The following is an 18289-nucleotide window of genomic DNA, read 5'->3' as shown; positions in this document are numbered from 1 at the left end:
ATTGTTGTGGTAAATGTGTTCAAACAGCCACAATTCCAAACTTGGGACATAAAAAAATGTTCACTAAAAAGAGACCTGAGAACCGAGAGTGGACTGGGAATTATCTGCTTGCCGATTCGCACAAAGGTGAAGCAAGTCCTGTTCAGCGGCTCCTCTTCGGAAGGGTATTCGTCCTCATGAATCCCTTATCGGTTACAGCCTACTGCTTTGTGCGGCTGGAGATTTTCAACTTCCAAAAAAGTGACAAAGCCCGAACGTAGAAATCTTCACTACAACATTGTCCAGCAGCTCTCTGATGAAAACGTCTCAAACATTTATCTTCCGAAATTCTTCTGAGTCCAAAAGTAAGCTGAGACGAGGCCCATTCAACTTTGTGTATCGGAATAATGCTTTATTGCTGTTGGTCATAATTTTCGCCAGGGTCTCGTGCGACTATATGTCTGCGGTTGGTGCTTTAATCTTTCAGGCACTATTTTCACTAAAAACTTTTAAAATTAATAACTCTAGTTGTACTGATTGGATTTTTGCCGTTTTTTTCTGTGTCAAAATATTTCATACATTTTACTTAAATTTTCCAAATTAGTGTAGAATTTTCCTTGTGCTGTGTTTTTTAAAAATATATATATGTTTTTATTGGCATTTCAAGGACAAAGAAAAGGTTACATGCAATATCTCAGAAGAACCGGAACATTGTCCTAACATCTTCAACATACATGCCTTTTATTAACAACCTCCCTTCCCACCACACCCGAGGCCCAGTTGACCGTAGACCAGTACAAGTGATCCGAATTACCTTGTCCTTGGGGAGTTCTTAGATGGCCAAACTTGACAACAGCACAGAGGGGTAGCATGTGTGCGTCATTACCTGTCTCCCAAGACTTCTTGTATTGCAACATTGTAACTTATGTACCTTCTATCCCCCTACATCTACGGAGGTAATATATTAACCAAAACCCCAATTACCTACAATGTCAAACTATATGATAGTTTGTATGGGCATTTCCATACTCTGAGCGTATTGCTGAGTTTGTGCGTCTTCATTTCAAATGGTGCCTATTTGTTAATTCAGTGCTATGAATTATTGCGAGCAGATTACTAAAAAGATTTAAAAAAATAAATGTAGGACAGACAACTGAGCGTTATTGTATCCGTTTTTTTCTTGCTTTAGTCATGGTATTTTGCATCATACCTTATTCTGTCCGTGTTGTACTGCAACATTTCATTATTTTTCTTCAATAAGATTTGTGGAAATGGCACAGCAGCGACTTGGCATTCGATCTTCACTGTATCTCCTTCCATACCACGTGCACTCTGTGGTTTGCGAATAAATGATGGTGCCCTTGTGTGCTCATGTGCTGAAAAGCAAAGAGTAAAATACAGCTGACATTTTGAAATTCTTGTTGCATACAGGCGTTTAAAAAACACAATGAAAACAAACAAGACATTTAATTGGCGTTCATTGAGTGTTACAACACTCCATAACGTATAGTTTTTTTTTTTTTTTGCAGAGTTTTATATAGCGCGAACTTGACCCGAATCGGGTATCGGAGCGCTTTACATAGCACCAGTTACGTTACATGAGGACACACATTCATTTTTATTAGGCAAGGGGAGATTATGTGATTTGCCCAGAATCACAGGATGTTCAGCTGTCATTGCCGAGACTCGAACCCAGTTCCCCAGATTCGAGGTCGACCGCCCTAGCGGTTAGGCCAACTATGGCTCAAATAATGATCTGAGGTTCCCTCATAAAAACGTATCACCAGAAGATGAATTGACTAATGAAAGCTATAAGTGCAAACGTTTGAGGCCAGGGTAGAGAACATTACATTAAAATACCGATGGTTAGAGAACCAAATCGCTGGAGTATTATCAACTTTATGATAGGGATTTGATAAAAAACAGAAGATCGGCAGATGGACTGAAGTATTAAGCACCTTACTCTATTTGTCTTCTTTACACAAATCCTGCAAGGGTCTTAATGTATCGGGTAGCCTCCCCAGATCCCGTACTTCTTAATGGTGACGGGTGCAACACATTTGCTACTGTGCTGGAAAACGCAGACGCACCTGAGCCTCGTTCAATTTTTGAAGTCTGTGAATTGGAGTACTGTTCTGTTTATCCTAGTAAACAAACATGCATCTGAACTAAGATTTATAAGTATTTACAGATGGAATTCATGTCTCCGAGGTTTTTCGTAGGCTCAGGTGGAATTTTGATTCCGCAAGTGGAATTGGAGAATTTTGGTGACTCCTCATTACTCTTGAAACACGTAGCTCCCACAAAATTCCACCAATCGCCACATCATGGAATGTTTTTCCCTGTTGAAGCGATGCCATCAGTCCGGAATACTGTGCTGAGGGGGTCCCCCTCGCTCTGCGGGGGCTGCGGAGGCCTGTATTACGCCCCTGAATCGCACTGCTTCAGAATGCATGCCGGCAAGCGTGAGAGAGAGTCGGCGTCCCCTACCGTGCTTTCCAGTTGCTAGGAGGACTTCCGGCAAGATTTTACGAATGAGAGGGGTTGCAAGGGCTGCTTTCCAAGTAGATTTTCTACTCAAGAAGCAGCTAAATCAACTGGAAAATAGCGTGGTGCTATTCGGGATGATTTTTCAGTGTGGAATGCGCGACCGTCGCTAAAACTTGAGCGTGAGCAGCACAACATGCATTTTCTGAACACTGGTGGAACTCTGCCGAATCTCACTGAGTTTTTATGTAACTGCGTGATCCAGCGACATGAAATTCCATGAGTTCCGCCCAGGCCTAGAAATTCCCTTTACAATGATGAATTTAATGGCTGAAAGCAGGGACGTTTTAAGGATTTTGGGGGCCTTGGGCCAAATGTATTTTGGGGGCCCCTGTTCGAATAGCTTTGATTTTATGATCCAGTTTCAGCTCTTTCACGCCCTCTTTGGTCAAATTCTAAATGTGTGTACATGTGATATTCAGGGCTTGTGATTAGTGTTTTCACTATTGTAACACAGCAACAGCTCATTTATATTACTGCATGCAATCTCTTACACCCTCCCATTTCTCATATTCGAAGTCCTGTATTCATCTAAAAGAAACTTTTTATATCTGTTGCTTGAAACATAAACATATTTTGTCTGCAAAATGTCTGTAATAGACTCACACATTAAAAATAATTGATACAAAAAACGCTATTTACAACAATCTGTTTAAAAAAATCATTCAAAGTCATCAGGGCAAGACTCTCTGCAGAACATAGCTGGCTTTATCAGGGGGCCCCTTGCAAGGCTGGGGCCCTGGGCCAGAGCCCACTTTGCCTATGCCTTAAAACGTCTCTGGCTGAAAGATTGATTCACCATCATCACAGCTTAAAGCTGCTGGACTGAAACAGGAAGCGATTTTTTTGTGAGTTTGTAAGGCTGCCCGGGGGGGGTGGGGGGTTGCGCAGCGGCCCGCCCCTTGGAGGGCGGCCGCCTTAGTGCCACAGGAAGGCACAGGGGTGGGAGGTCGAGTCCCTGGGCTGGTCCGGGGGAGAGCCCAACAGGTAGCTGTTTCCGGCGAGGGGGGGGAGGAGACAAGGGTACATATACTGTCTCCACCCCCTCCTCTTCCTCTTGTCCGCTCGTTCGCCTTGCCAGCAGTTTGTCGTGCTCCGTCGTGTCGCTCTTCTTTCTCGGTGAGTTTGCCGGTTACTTCCCTCTCGCCCCGGCCTTGTCCCTGGGCAGTACCAGGAGACGGGGCCCTGTGGTCGGCGTACCGCGGGGGGGGCCGTGCTCGGGGATCGAGATTGTGGCGGGGCTCGGGACTTGTGTGCGTGGTGTGGGAAAGGGCAAGGGGGCGTAGGTGCCTACTGGTGGGTGCGTGAGCGGGCTAACTAACTGTCCGTGGCGCTGTGGCTCAATGGTGCTGGAGCCTATCTCCCGCTTCGTCTTGGCATTTGTGCCAACGGTTCGAGCCCTGCCACGAGGGTTAGGCATACTCGTTAATAAAGGGTTTGTGGAACTCTCTTTGCCGCTCGCGCTCACCCCCCCTCCCTCCACTACTCCCCCCTCTCTCATCGCTAACTGCAGGGGATGCGGAGGATCGCGGTGCTGGGGGGTGGTATATTCGCGCACTACACACTGCTGTTGAGCGTCGGTATGCCGCTGTGGTTGACGATGTTTACCCCCCCTCGCATTGCTTTGTTTACTCCTGGCACTTTGGGGGCCACGTGCGTGTTATTGCGATCGTAGAGTCGAAAAAAAAAAAAAAAAAAATTGCAGGCCACGCATATGAATCCTGCCTAGGCCCCCTCAGCCGTCCATCTTTGGGTGACTTGGGGGAGGGGAGGGAAGGTGTGTCGCGGGGTCGGCCACCATCGGCCACAGTTGTTGTTCACGGGGTTTCCGAGGCGCTGTCATGGGGCGCTCTGTATTGGTGGTGCACCCGGGCTGTGTCTTCCAGCACGGTGCTTAATCCAATTTAACCCGTCTAAACTGAAGCGGACAGTGGAATCGCGGGGGGTCTATATACCTCACGGAGTTGCTTTTGCCGGCCGTTTCGAACGGGGAAAACACGGTTTTGCTTTCGGGGGCGCGGGCTCGGATCTTGCTCCTGGCGGAGGCTTGGCATCTCCGACGGGAAAAACCTTATGGCATTGGCTTCGGTTTAGCCTACACGCATTTGCGCAGTAGCAGACGGTTTTAGTATGTTGAATTTTAAGCTTCTTCCTCCCAGTACGATTACTCTCGGCGGCGGAAGTAATTATGAAGGGGTGCGCGCCTTGGTGGAAAAGTCCAGGGGGGCTTCGTATAATCTCCCGGTGTGTGCTCTTAAAGGGACGCCAAATCCACGTTTCCCTGGCTTGCCCCCCCTCCCCTCCCAGGCCTAACGGGCGATGCAGCACCCACCGCCTTGATTCTGGCTCGCGTCGGGGGTTTCTTTGTTAATCAGCTGGGCAACCCGGGCGGGAATGTGTATGCGGAGTGTCTGGGGATGTAGCTCACTGGTAGAGCGCGTGCTTCGCATGCGTGACGTCCCGGGTTCAATTCCTGGCGTCTGCAGCTCTTTCGGGCCGCAATTTCAAAAAAAATAAAAATAAAAAATAAATAAATAAAGGGGCATTTCACGCTCTGTTCCTGTGCACGTCTCTGCACCCGGAGCGCACGTTGGCGCGGGTGGGCCTGCGCGTGGCTGCGCTAGTCCCGTTTTAGCTCTGGGATCTTCCCGGGGATGCCTCTCAGCCAGTTCCCCCCCCCTCTTCCTGCATTTTGCTCGGTGGTTGTCGCGTTCTGGGGGGGTGGCCCCGGCCCTCTGAGACGGGTTGACGCCACGCAGGGGGGTCTATATGCGGTGCGCGCGCCCTCCCCGCAGACCCTTCCGTGGCCCATCTTCAGCGAGGGAGCGGCTGGGGATGGTTTTTTCGAGTGTGGCAGGAGTTTCAAACATGCTGGGCAAATCACTTAAGCCCCCATGCGGAATATTGAATGTCTGTCTTAATGCCATTTGTAAATGCTTTAATATCACAAGTTGGCAAATTTCAAACTCGTCTTTCCTCCCCCCCCCCCCATTCACCTTCAGCGTAGGAGTTGTTCTTGGGGGCGTGCATGCGGTTTATACAAGAGAGGAATTACAAAATAATTTTTTTTTTTTTTTTTTTGGTTTACAACCCTCTCCTTTCTCCCTCCAGATCGTGCCAAGGGTTAGGCGTACCAGACGATCACGCTCGCTGCAGGACAGGGGTGTAAGTGTGCCAAGGGGCGGGGAGGGAATAGGAGAGTAGGCTCTCGGCTTGCAGGGGCAAGAACAAGGTCGCCCTGGGGCACGGGTTTTTAACAGCTGTTGTTCTTTGTACGCAGGATATTTGGAACAGCATAAGTTCGGGGCCGAAGGACGTGCGCACGCTTCCGTGAGAGTAAGTAGCAGCGGGTGTGACGGCGCATGATTGGTTTCCGGGCGGGTAGGGGCCGGTTTCAAGTGGTACTGGCCGCAGCTTACGTTCCTTTCTCTTGCAGGCCAGGATACAGTCCGAGATGGATAGTGAGGGTACCCCTGCCCTCTTCTCGACGCCGTCTCAGGTCGATGAGACCCAGCAGGGCAACTCGCAAGACGCACAGATAGCGGCAATTATTGAACTCGCTAAATCTAAAGGACTGGACTGGGCTGCACACCTCCTCAAGGCCAGCAGCCCTGACGACTCTGGAGTCATTTCTGGGGGTCCCACGACGGGACAAGAGTCGACTGACGAGGCGGGCCCGCCCCGGTCCAAACGCATCCGCAGGGCCACTGTTAGAGATTTCCCGGCTGAAGTACCAGCACACAGGATTCGCTCGGTGCCCACCGTCAAGGGCACATCCGGGCCCCTGCCGCCCCCGGCTGGCCCGGCCCCCCCCCAGCAGTTTAAGCACCTCTTCCTCTAACTTTGCATCCAAGGAAGACCTGGCCAATCTCAATGACACCCTTAAGAATTTCATGGAAGAGGTCAGGGCTGGTTTCTCGCGTGCAGCCTCAGCCGGGGGGCGGCCGATGGCTGACAGTGCGGGAGGGAACCCCTCCGCTGCAGCCTCCGTTTGGGCACCACAAGGGACAGGTCGTCAGGCCCCTGAGCTGTCCACGGTGCCGTGCACACCAACTATTCCCTTACCCAGGAGTGCGGACCCGGCGGCGGCAGGTTCTGGGATGTCCGCCAGTCAGGAGATGGGGGCTCCTGCTGGCCCCCCCGCACCAGGGCCCCTCCCTGCAGGGGGTGAGCAGCGACAACCAGCAGGAGGTGAGCCGACAACTGGGCAGCCTGCTGCCGTCTTTCAGTCCACTGCCCCCTCCCCCGCCCAAGGGGCCAGCTCGCCCACACAGCTAGCTAGCGCAGCAGTACCATGGCCAGCTCTGCAGACCTCAGCCAAGAAGAAGGTTACGCATGCCCCGCTCCTGTCTGGGCATAGCTCGCTGATCTGGGAGGTTCCCTTGGCAGTAAAGGAATTCATCTGGAGGCGAGAATTCTTGGACATCTTTTCCCTACTTCTGCTGGGCCAGCATGGGCAAGACGCGCGTAGGCTTGGGGGGGAAGGAAGACGATAAGAAGGTCAGGTTCCAGCAGTGGCCGGATAAAACCATTGACAACTGGCTATCCGCCTTCTCCATTTTACAATCGGTTATCCTTGAGAAATTTCCCGAACAGGGCCAGGCGTTAGTTTTGTACCAGCGGCTAATTCACACTGAGGCGCAGAAGTGGGGCGGGGAAGGGTGGCTCAATTATGACCGTGAGTTCAGAAAGAAGATGGCCATTTGTCCAGAGATGGAATGGGACCAGAAAGAGGTACAGCTGTGGATGGACCTCATGGGGTCTCGGGGTTCCCAGAGCCCTGCCTCGCTTCCCAAAGGGTCAGGAGGGGGGGGGCGGCCAGCCAGGGAATTCCCAGCCTACTTCTAAGCACGCTAGGCAGTCCTTTCAGGGGGGGGGCGCAGGGGAGGTGGCAGGGGAGGAGGGGCCAAGCATGTTTCGCCTGGGACTTGCAATCTGTTCAATGCCGGCGCTTGCTCTTGGGGGGTCAAGTGCCGTTTCCAGCACTCATGCAGCAAGTGCGGGGGGCGTCACCCTGCTTCCTCTTGCCAAGCCAAAACAGACAAGAAGCCTGCTGACTCCTTCAAACCGTCTTCTTGAGTCGCCTCCGCACCCCCACCTAGCGGCGGCCTCTCCCCCCCCCCCTCACTCCTCTTCAGCCGCCTGTGCACCTACGCCCCAGGCTAGCAAGGGTCCTTCCCCTGTCAGCCTTGACCGCATGCTCGATCTACTCAGACTGTACCCCCTCACCACTGACAGTGCTCTCCTGCTAGAAGGTTTCTCTGTGGGCTTCACCATACCATATGTAGGTCCCCTGTCCGGTCGCGATGCGGAGAACCTCCGATCGGCTAGGGTCCTTCCACAGGTCTTAAAAGAAAAAGTTCAGAAGGAATTGAGGCTGGGACGGGTGGCAGGCCCTGTCAGGGAGCCCCCGTTAGATAACTTTGTAGTCTCCCCCCTCGGCTTGGTCCCTAAAAAAGAACCTGGGTCCTTCAGACTGATCCACCACCTGTCTTATCCAGAAGGGGGCTCAGTAAACCACGGCCTTCAGGAGGGCTCATGCTCTGTGTCTTATTGTAGATTGGATGTCGCTCTTGATCTGGTAAGGAGGGCTGGCAAAGGAGCATGGTTAGCGAAGGCCGACATTGAGTCGGCCTTTCGTCTACTACCAGTGCACCCGAGCAGCCAACACCTGCTGGGTTTCAAGGTAGACGGCATGTACTACTTTGATAAGTGCATGCCCATGGGGTGCGCGGTTTCTTGTGCCTTCTTCGAGGCCTTCAGCTCCTTCCTTCAATGGGCCTTCCAACACACCTACGGCGTTTCTGGGGTTTCCCATTATTTAGATGATTTCTTATTCATCGGGAGGGATGGCACTCAGGATTGCAGGGCAGCCCTCGCAGATTTCCAGGTTCTTATGCATCACCTTGGCGTCCCTTTAGCTCCTAAGAAAACGGAGGGTCCGGCTCAGGTTCTCTCTTTCCTAGGTATTGAGTTGGACACAGTGGCGGGGGAGGCCAGGCTGCCAGCTGACAAGGTGCGGGACCTGAGAGATCAGATTAGCCAAGTGGTAGGGAAGGAGAAGGTTTCCTTGGCAGCCATTCAGAGCCTCCTGGGGAAGCTAAACTTTGCTGCCAGAGTCATCCCCGCGGGCAGGGCCTTTGCGAGAAGGATAGCTAGAGCTACGGCCTCTGTGAGTAGGAAGCACCACATGGTTAAATTGAACAAGGGGATGCGTGAAGATCTTATGATGTGGGCAGACTTCCTAGTCAACTTCAATGGGACAGTCATCTGGCGCGACCCCTGGGCTAGCAACCGGGAGCTTGCCCTCTTTTCTGACGCGTCCGGCCGGGAAGGGTTCGGAGTGATTTTGGACAAGGAGTGGTGTGCAGAGAGGTGGCCTAACGCCTGGCACAAGAAAAAGGTCACGTCCAAGATCACTGTCCTTGAACTCTTCCCAATTGTGGTAGCATTTCATCTCTGGCCCAGGGTCCTGTCCGCAAAACGAGTGCTTTTCTGGTCAGACAATCTAGCGGTGGTGCAGGCCATCAACTCCCAGTCTGCCAGCTGCCCCCTGGTCCTGTGTCTACTGCGAGAGCTTGTCAGGGCCTGCCTATTCAACAACGTAGAGTGCAGGGCCAGGCACATTCAAGGGATTTCTAATGTTGCTGCTGACTCTTTGTCTCGATTTCAGTGGCACCGCTTCCGGGAGGCCTGGCCGAGCGCACGTCAAGAGGGGACTCCTTTCCCGCCACACTTGTGGCGGCTGCTGAAGTGGGACCATGGATGAGGGAACTGGGAGAACGGTCCTTAGCCCCCAGAACTGCGAAGCGCTACGGGAGCTGTGTCTCTCTTTTCTGTGCAATTACAGGGGGCTGGGAGGAGGATCAGGTGGCCCTGGAGCTTAGAGTCCAACAATTCCTTCTGTGGGCCAGAGAGGAGGGCAAAACGCATTCCTGGATAGCGGGTCACCTCGCTGCCATCAGCCACCACGCCAAACTGAGGGGACAGGCCGATCCCACCAAGGCTTTTGTCATCAAAGCAGCCTTGCGAGGGTGGGCCAAGTTGGTTCCGCGCTCCCCTGATCCCAGGTCCCCCATCAGTTTCTCAATATTACAGGGGATGCTGGATTGTATGGGCAGGGCCACCCACTCAGGGTACGAAGCTACACTGTTCTCGGCCTGTTTCTCCCTAGCCTTCTTTGGTGCCTTCAGGATTGGGGAACTGGTGGCTCGCTCTAAATCTGACTCCTCGGGGGTGGCCTTGAACGTAAAAGATGTAGAACTGGAGCCGGGTTGCCTGAAAATTGTCATGAGACAGTCCAAAACTGACCAGCTAGGGCGAGGGAGGTTATTTGTGCTACACAGCCTGGGGGATGAGAGATATTGCCCGGTAGCATGGGTCAGAACTTACCTGCCGCTTCGCCCGCGGGGGGCGGGTTACCTGCTGGTGCATCCGGATGGCCTCCCGGTCACTAGATTCCAAGTGGACCACATCCTAAAGGCCTGCCTAAGGCTGTCTGGCCATGAGGTTAGGGACAAAAAATTCAGCAGCCATTCGTTCCGCATAGGTGCGGCCACCACAGCGTTCCTGGCGGGACTGCCCGCAGAAGGTATCATGAAGGTGGGGCGCTGGCAATCGCATTGCTTCAAGCGATACATTCGGCCCTAGGAGTGGCCGTGGGGGCGGTGGGACAAATTGGTTGGACTGCCTCTTCGGGACCTACAATCTTGTCAGGCCTCCCCCCTTTCTCTTGCTCCTGATTGACGTATACCTTGACTGTAGATGTGCTGATGTTTTGCTGATGTTTTCCGTTTAATAAACATATACTCAAAACCAATTTTCTCTTTATTAGGTATGAAGGTGTGGGTAATTGGTCACTCAATTATTGCAAGACTGGGACATTGGGCGGAGGCAAGAGAGTGGCAGAAGGGCTTTGCCGCCACAGACATCACGTGGTTGGGTTTCCCAGGCTTGCGCTGGTGCGAACTGTTACGGAAAGTGAAGCAGAGACTCCGGGGAGGGTGGCTCCCGCCCAACCTCTTGGTGGTTCACCTGGGGGGTAATGACCTCACATCACTAGGAAGGAGAGCTTTGCTCCAAGACATGAGGGATACTTTCTGCAAGTTGAGCGTGTTGTTGGGGCCGTGTGAACTGTGGTGGTCTGAGATGACACCACGCGCTATTTGGCATGGAGCTCGCTCAGGCGACGCCATCGAGGTGTCTAGAAGAAAAGTTAACAGCGCCATGCGCAAGTTCACTGAGCAAAGAGGCTTTGGCTTCATCAGGCATGGCCTTCTGCACGCCAAATCAACGGGATGTCTGAAAGGCGATGGGGTTCACCTCTCGGATCTAGGCATGGAGTTGTTTTCACTGGATCTAGGGGAAGCACTGGCAGCTGCGGGTTGCGAATAATAGGGGACTTTGGTGGGGGGCCCTGGTAGTGACGGTGGCCACTCCCAAGGCTGTGGAGGAGTTGCAGGGCGATCCAGGGTCTGCACATACCAAGGGGTACAGCATGCAGCAGCACCGCGGGGTGCTAAGCCAGGATACCCAGGGATGTTTTAGCGTGTCCCCTGGAAGAACGACGGCGCCCCGTTAACCGAAAGGCGGTTGTGGGTCTGAGCAACCGGGGGCTGCCATGTATGCTCCGCCCACCCATCATGGGGGGGGCGTGTGAAGCAAGTGGACTGGTGGTCCACGGATGGGAGGGGGGGACCCTCCCAATATTTGGTATACACCAGTTGGCGTTGCCATGGTGACTCTAGGCTTATCAGACGGGCAGGCGGCATAGGGCTGGCCTGCCCTGGGATCGCCCGTAAGATAACCCACCTTGTTTGCATATTGGTTATGCTAATAAACCTGCAGCAATATTTCTCCACTTACATTACAGTGTCGTGTGTTTTATTTATGTACTTATGTGCTTAGTGATAACTGTTGCCGATATTGGCACTATGGTATTTGGAGTCCAGTTCCTTCTCTTTTGGAATCCTTAACGTACCTTCAACAGCCAGTGCCTTAATTCTATATTTCCTCTGAGGAGGGAAGCGATATTTTCCAAAGACCTAACCAGCTGGGTGCATGACATTGGGCCCCTAGCTAGACAACTGAGTAGGAAACAAAATCTCACGTTCAGCAGTGTGGAAGAGAACACTGATTTCAGACACACATTGACCTCACTCCATTACCCCGCTGCACCAATGTGTGTTAATGTGTCTACGGTTTGCTTCAGTCATGGTGATTATCTCCAATATAATACTAAACTCTCCCAAGTTGTTGCTCACCTCTGTCTAGCACTTCTGCTGGTCTCCCTACCATTGTAGCATGCCCGGTCCCACACACAATCAAGGCCCAGCTCTAACCCCACTCTACACCAGTCTGCTATCAGCACAGATCCACTAATGGAATGCCCTATCCTACAGCCCCAATCACATTCCCTCTCCACACAACCCTTTCGTTTAAAATCAGTCAATGTAATCCCCTTGCATAACTTGCCGTTTGCACCCCTCCACCCTCATATTTTAAATTGTTCAATTCACTATATTATCTATGGAAAGTAAAAGAATTCGGAGTCCAAGACTTACATCTAGCTCAGCTTCGGACAGATGCTGTATATTTCTATGCAAAACCTTTTTTCCGAGTATCTACATCTTTCATTGTATATGGTTGGCCGTGAGTTCAATCACATAACACTTCATGAAACACTTTACCATAATCAAATGCAAATATTCCCACCATTAATCTGGTATTTCGCCCACATTTAATCAACTTTAGCAGATTAGTACTGGGATCAGCATCTGAGACAACTGATTGCAGGTCCCTTCGCCGCCTCCATTATATTTCATATTACGGTAGAGGTCAGAGGAGTACAGGCGGTGTCGGCACTGACTGCCAAAATGGTGAAAAAAGTCTTCATGAGAGAGCCATGCTTTTGTTTTCTGCCTCTCCGGAAATACTGAAGTTGGGCTATATTTGTACTGTCCTCTATGCTCCTTTTTGTGCTGTTCATCAATAGATTTGTCACGTCTGCTTTATGTTTATTGAGGAAGAGTAGGACCTCTTTTGTACCGGTTTACAAGTGTGGCCTATTCTATTGTCTGTCATATCACCGGCTGTCACCTTTACTCACAGAGCTTTTCAATCAGTTAAAAACAGAAAACCCACATGCTTTGAACAGGTAAGTGAAGTTCAACCAACGCAACACTGGCGGCTTCCCATTAACTGAGTAGGTGACCCGAAGCAGTCCTGTAAATGACCTAGTCCATACATCCTGTCAACTTAAACAAGGAATGCCAAGTGTTACTCAGCAGCCGAACAAGAAGCATGGACTAAGGAGCATTGCGATGTACTGTACACTCCAATTTGAATCCTACAAACTGGCACCAGATGGCTTGCTCAGTTGGGGAAGTGTAAATCAGTATCAATTCTTGCTGACAGCATGCGGTAGTAGTGTCATTCCTTTAGAGAAACCCCGTGCTGAGCTGCCCTGCAACCACATCATTTACGTGACAAGGAGTTGACCTACCCTGGGGTGTGAGTACTCTGGAAATTTCAGGAGATTAGTCTGGTCCCCATATTGTGCTCTAGCACAGTGATCAGAGCTCAATACATTGCTGGATTTGTTTTTAAAAACGCTCTCATGCCACCTCCACGGTTATCCATGTGGCAGGGCTGCAAAAGTAAATGACAGCAGCGGCCAAATAGTTCCCCATAATGCGTCTGATATACCACTAAGTAGGCCAAGGATAGTAAATTCAGTTACAGCCTATCCGGCTTATTTCATTTTTGGTGTGCTGTACGCCATTCAGTCAGTGATTGGATGTACTCTTTTGCCTTGGCAAAGTACAGACAGGCAGGTAAGACCTCTAAATCATGGCCACTATGGAGGTATCTCTATTATAGATACAGGTGAGAGGACATCAGGCTACAGATTTCCTCTGTCTCGGTTTCCCCAAGCCAATCTGCTGCACTGCGGCGAGGGTGGGTTGTGGAATTGTCTTTTCTCCTACTGTCAAGTTGATCTATAGGACTCTCTCAGCCGCAGGAAGAAAAGCTTGATGTCTCTGGGTTGACAGGGAGTCTCTTGCCTTCTCCTTCACATTTGTCAGCACAGGGTCTTCTGCTCTTATCATCTAGGGCCAAGGACTCTTCAGGTGGTGGTTAAATGTCCATCTTAAAACCAAGATGCTCTTCTAGGGCGCAACCTCTCACGGGCTCCAGGCACTAATAGGTTCTCCAACAAAGCAGCTGCACACAGCTGTGCCAAGTGTCTCTCAAGGGAAGTGGAGCCCGGATCTCTAATTTGGGCTATGTGTTGGAGGCAAAATGCCAGACTTCTCTCTCGGAGCTCAGAGAGACACCACCATTTCTGTACCAACAATGGGGTATAGTTTGAAAAATGTAGAAATACATTTGTTTTCATAAACAGGTTACGCAAACAACAAGGGTCAGTCCCAGTATAGTCAATGGTGGTGTTCATGGTTCTTTAGAGGCTGACTGACCAAGTAATTAAGACATGTGGTCCACTTACTGGGCATGAGCCGGAGATAGTTTATATTTTTCTTAAAACACAGTTATGGTCCTAGCGGTTCCTATATTTTCACAAGAGGTGCAGATGTATGAGTGAGAGAGAGCCCACTGTGACATTACCTGTGCGTACTTCAGATTAGAGGATTTTTTTTTTTTTTAAATGACCCATTGTGGTAAAAATCTTTAAGTTGATGAGTGCACTGGTGCAACTGGGTGCATCCACTGGAACCCCGAGGTTTGATTACTTCCTGATGATAACTGGGCCTTAGGGACCAACCTGGACTACAAATGATGGTATCTCCAAAACCCTATGAGTTAAAGAGTAGTCAGTGGTCCCAGCATCAAGCGAGCATACTGCTGACAATGGAAGTGGACACCATTCTGTGGTATGAAGGCAGAGGATCTCCTGGTCCTTCTGGGGATGGGCCAGTGGGAGATATTGGCACCATAAGGGTACAGGTTGGGCCGACAGAAGAAACTCAATAGTAACTTTAAAAAGGGTGTCTTTCCAGCTTCAGATTCAGAAAGGGCTTCTTTATGGTCTTTGTCTTACATTTACTTGCCATCTTTGCTGCCGGGATGTGGGTATATCAATGTTTCAGTGTTTTCACTGAATTTTGACGCATCCTCCACACAGGTTCTTCAGGCAGTTGGAACTTGTGCAGAGCTTATAAAGACCAGGACAGGTTCTGAGCTTGCAAGGGCAACAAAGCTCCTCCTGTTGTATGACAGATCAGCTCCTCTTCTGTCTCCAGGTCACAGCCACAAGGTTTCATCCAAGAATCACGGCATTCTCAAGTCTGTGAAGAAGAATTACAATCCAGTATGTGATCATCTCCCGGGCATCATGTCTCCTCTGAGCTGGTGCAAGGAGCCCCTGGGTTTCCAGAAGCTACACCAAATGCTGTCTTTTTGAACCTGGAGATGGAAGCCTGCACAAAATATGTGCTATCTTTTTCAAACATTCTTCTCCCTTCCTGGACCAGTGCATCTTTTTCCACACAAAACCCACACATGATGGTAGACAAAGGTTTCCGATTATGAGGGACTGAATTAATATTTATAGTGGAGTGCCAATAGTTATTCTCCCATGAGAGCTAGAGGTAAAATGGCCTATGCCACTGGACTAGAACTGCTATCCACGACTGCTAGCAGTCTCGTATGAGAAGAAAATAGCTATCACTCAGAGTAGGGTTCACTATAGGTAACATCCTGTCAGCTGAAAAGCAAAACATATTCAGAGCATGTCCAATGTCCTTGCAGTTTGTTGAGTTAATTGGAGGCAAACATATGGCAGACCAGAAAAACAGGGTCATGGAGCAGAACTTTTCTAAGCAACGTGGAGGATTTTCGTCCCAAACACTAACAGCAGGTTAGCTGCTACTTCTTTGCTTGTCTACAACATACAAATTAAAACTAGGGGTGGGTGGTAAACTCCACTCCGGCGGATTTCACAGAGTTTTGCTCACTTAAAACTCCACTAACCACTGCATGGCAGAGGTTTTCTCGTGCCCCGCTCCACCGTTAAGTTGGCGAGCCAGAAAATTGAGTGCTAGGCCGCCTCCTGGCGAGATTTCTCAACGTGGCCGGTTGCTGCAGGTCCCTACCTCTCACGTTGCTGCAGGTCGCTACCTCTCATGTTAAGAAAGCTGCCTTTTGAGTAGAAAATCTACTCGACTAGCAGAAAAAAGCAGCGCCCTCTGGCACACTGCATGGTGCCATTTGAGCTGATTTTACAGCGCGACAAGCTCCTGGTGCGCTGAACTCCGCCGCTCGCAGAACTCCGCAAAATCTTGCTGAGTTTTTAGGTAACTCTGGGAATTCTGCAGAGTTTAGACTCCACGACTTCTGCCCACCCCTAAATAAAACACTACACCAAACATGTCCTGCCCTACAAAGACCACAGTGCAGTAATTCCATTTAAAGACTAACTTGAGACACAATAAAGCAAGCACACCATAGAATCAAAAACTGTATCAACAAATAGTAAAGCATTAGATTTGCCATGTTGAACATATTTATCACCCCCACCTCTTACATTCTGAGATACGAGCATACTCAGCTCTTGTAGTATATCAGTTTGGAAGCCAATGATGTGGCCAGCCACTTTTGCAATGCAAGGTAAGTACCAGCTGGCCTATTGCTACCCTTAATCCACCAAGTCAAAGTTACCGACAGGCTGAATATTTTACCACATGAACACCCCAGGTACTTTAAAACCCTACCAGATACTAAACGCTATCTTCAAAGCAAAGAATAGAGCATGTCGCTTCACACATTCTAATGCAAATAGGTGTCCACACGAACTCTTTAAAATCATTTTTCCAACCATGTATCCGATATGTCCCGTTCAAACATCCAGTTGTACCGGAGCTTTCTGAAAAGTGCAACTGACTGCTCTATGATCTAAATGGCCAAAATGTGCAACATAATTTACCAGAGATGCAAGTCGACCACGCTATTTCCCTTAAATCACAAATACACTAGACAAACTAACCACTGACAATAACATTGTCAATTACACCATTCTCCTCTACTGGCAATCAAGCCCCAATTCAGTTTTTTGGTACTGCACATTACGATGGTGGCATAATGATCCCAATACAAATGTCAAAGAATGTGGAAATATGTTATCCTCATGTAATATGCAAATTGTAAACCAGTGTGTTAAAGACCAATCTATCTGGCTGCGTTCGCCGACGAAACTACCACTCCTTCAGCCGAGAAGCAGACAGAGGTGGTTGATTTCGTTCTCAGCGGGATGAATGCAGAGCCCAGGAGAGTGATGGGAGGGTAAGGGGAGACTCGTTTTGGCAGGGGGTGGCATTGCACGCGCCCCACTTGCCAAAGAAAAAGCTTTGCAAAGACCAAGGGAAGGGACCCATTTGTAAGGACGACATGCTGCCAATTCCAACTGTGTGACTCGGGACTGTGAATTTGACCTTGTAAACGGATTCAATTTAGATGTGCAAAACCTTTCATGAACTCAGTCCTAAAACGAACATTTAAAACGATAGCTTCTGATCTGATCGACTTTCCATGTCCAGTCTGAGGCTTACACGGATTATGCAAAGAAAGTCTTTTTTACCTCATCATAGAGTTGCATTCTGAACGTGGCCTCTCCAGCAGGGTTAATTGCGACACATTCATACTCCCCGCGTCAACCGGCCAAACCACTTCAAAGGTCAAGGAATGGAAACCACTCTTGGAGCCAAAGCCTCATGAGAGTTTACCAGCCAGAATACTGGGCGATGGAAGAACGGGCCACTACCATTGGAGTGTTTCTTGTTAAGTATTACACCACCTGAGGGCCCTGGTGGTAAAGGCTGAGCACCATCAGCCATGTCCTTTCTATTGCATTCTTTTTGACCCATTTATGGTATGATTCCATTTTTAACTGAAGATATAAAGGACCATTAATCAACGCTATTTATCTGAACCCCTCTTCTCTGCACTTTCCTCGTTAGGCTGACTAGATGTAGTGGATGACTGGGTTACCTGCATCCATTCATCTTTTTTCAGCCATGCAGTTGTGTCTTCTTGGCCTCACTTGGTTTGTAGGAAGATGTATTGGTATTTGACATTTGTAAACAATGTGTTTTTGAAAATATGATATCAATATTTAAAAGCTCGATTCGGAAACTGCAGGCCGAAACGTCAGACGTTTGCCCCAGGTAGACTTCTACTATGTCAAAGAGAAAATATTCAACTTTCATGGCATCCTCAAGCAATTACAGCAGTACATGTGAAAATCTACAATAGTTAAAGATTTCCAGGCATTATTCACAGGTGTAACATTCACACATGTGGAATTTTTGGTACTAAAAATGTGAACCAAATATGTATTTTTACATTTCACGGTTTTGTTTCTTCAAACGTAAAGCTTTTTTTTTTGCCTGCGGCGATTCCATTCACCATTATAAATAAACCTTTCCATTGTCACCCTTGAAAACGGTGTTACTTCTAATCTTGGCAGGAGTAAACATGTGAGTGTTTCTGGGATGGGAAATTACCTCCAATGGATGTACAAGCACCCAAAAATCAGTGAGTTTGCACAACACACCTACTTTTGCATATAGGTCGCCCCAGAAATGGTAACAACCATACTCCAGTCCTGAATAGCTTTTGTCAAGGCCATTTGATAAGGCACAACTCTGCCAAATAAAATTATTGTGTGACTCGGGACTGCGAAATGTACCTTGCAAACGGATTCAGTTTAGACGTCCAAAACCTTTTAAGAACTGAGAGCAAAAAC

At 49.4% G+C, this 18289-nt stretch overlaps 1 protein-coding gene across 6 annotated transcripts in view; it reads right to left on the bottom strand.

Moving 5' to 3' along the window:
* MYOT (myotilin) overlaps window positions 1–18289 on the bottom strand; it is a 476183-nt gene that overhangs the window by 63217 nt on the left and 394677 nt on the right. For all 6 annotated transcript variants that reach the window (XM_085617966.1, XM_085617971.1, XM_085617967.1 and 3 more), the window contains one exon: window positions 1190–1355. In XM_085617966.1, coding sequence (XP_085474092.1) covers window positions 1190–1355 — 166 coding nt within the window. The remainder of the gene's footprint in view (window positions 1–1189; window positions 1356–18289) is intronic.

This window comes from Triturus cristatus, chromosome 7 (assembly GCF_964204655.1).
Source record: "Triturus cristatus chromosome 7, aTriCri1.1, whole genome shotgun sequence".
Classification (NCBI taxonomy): Eukaryota; Metazoa; Chordata; class Amphibia; order Caudata; family Salamandridae; genus Triturus; species Triturus cristatus.
Note: the sequence above shows the minus strand (reverse complement) of the source record. Positions and strands in the feature narration are given on the sequence as shown.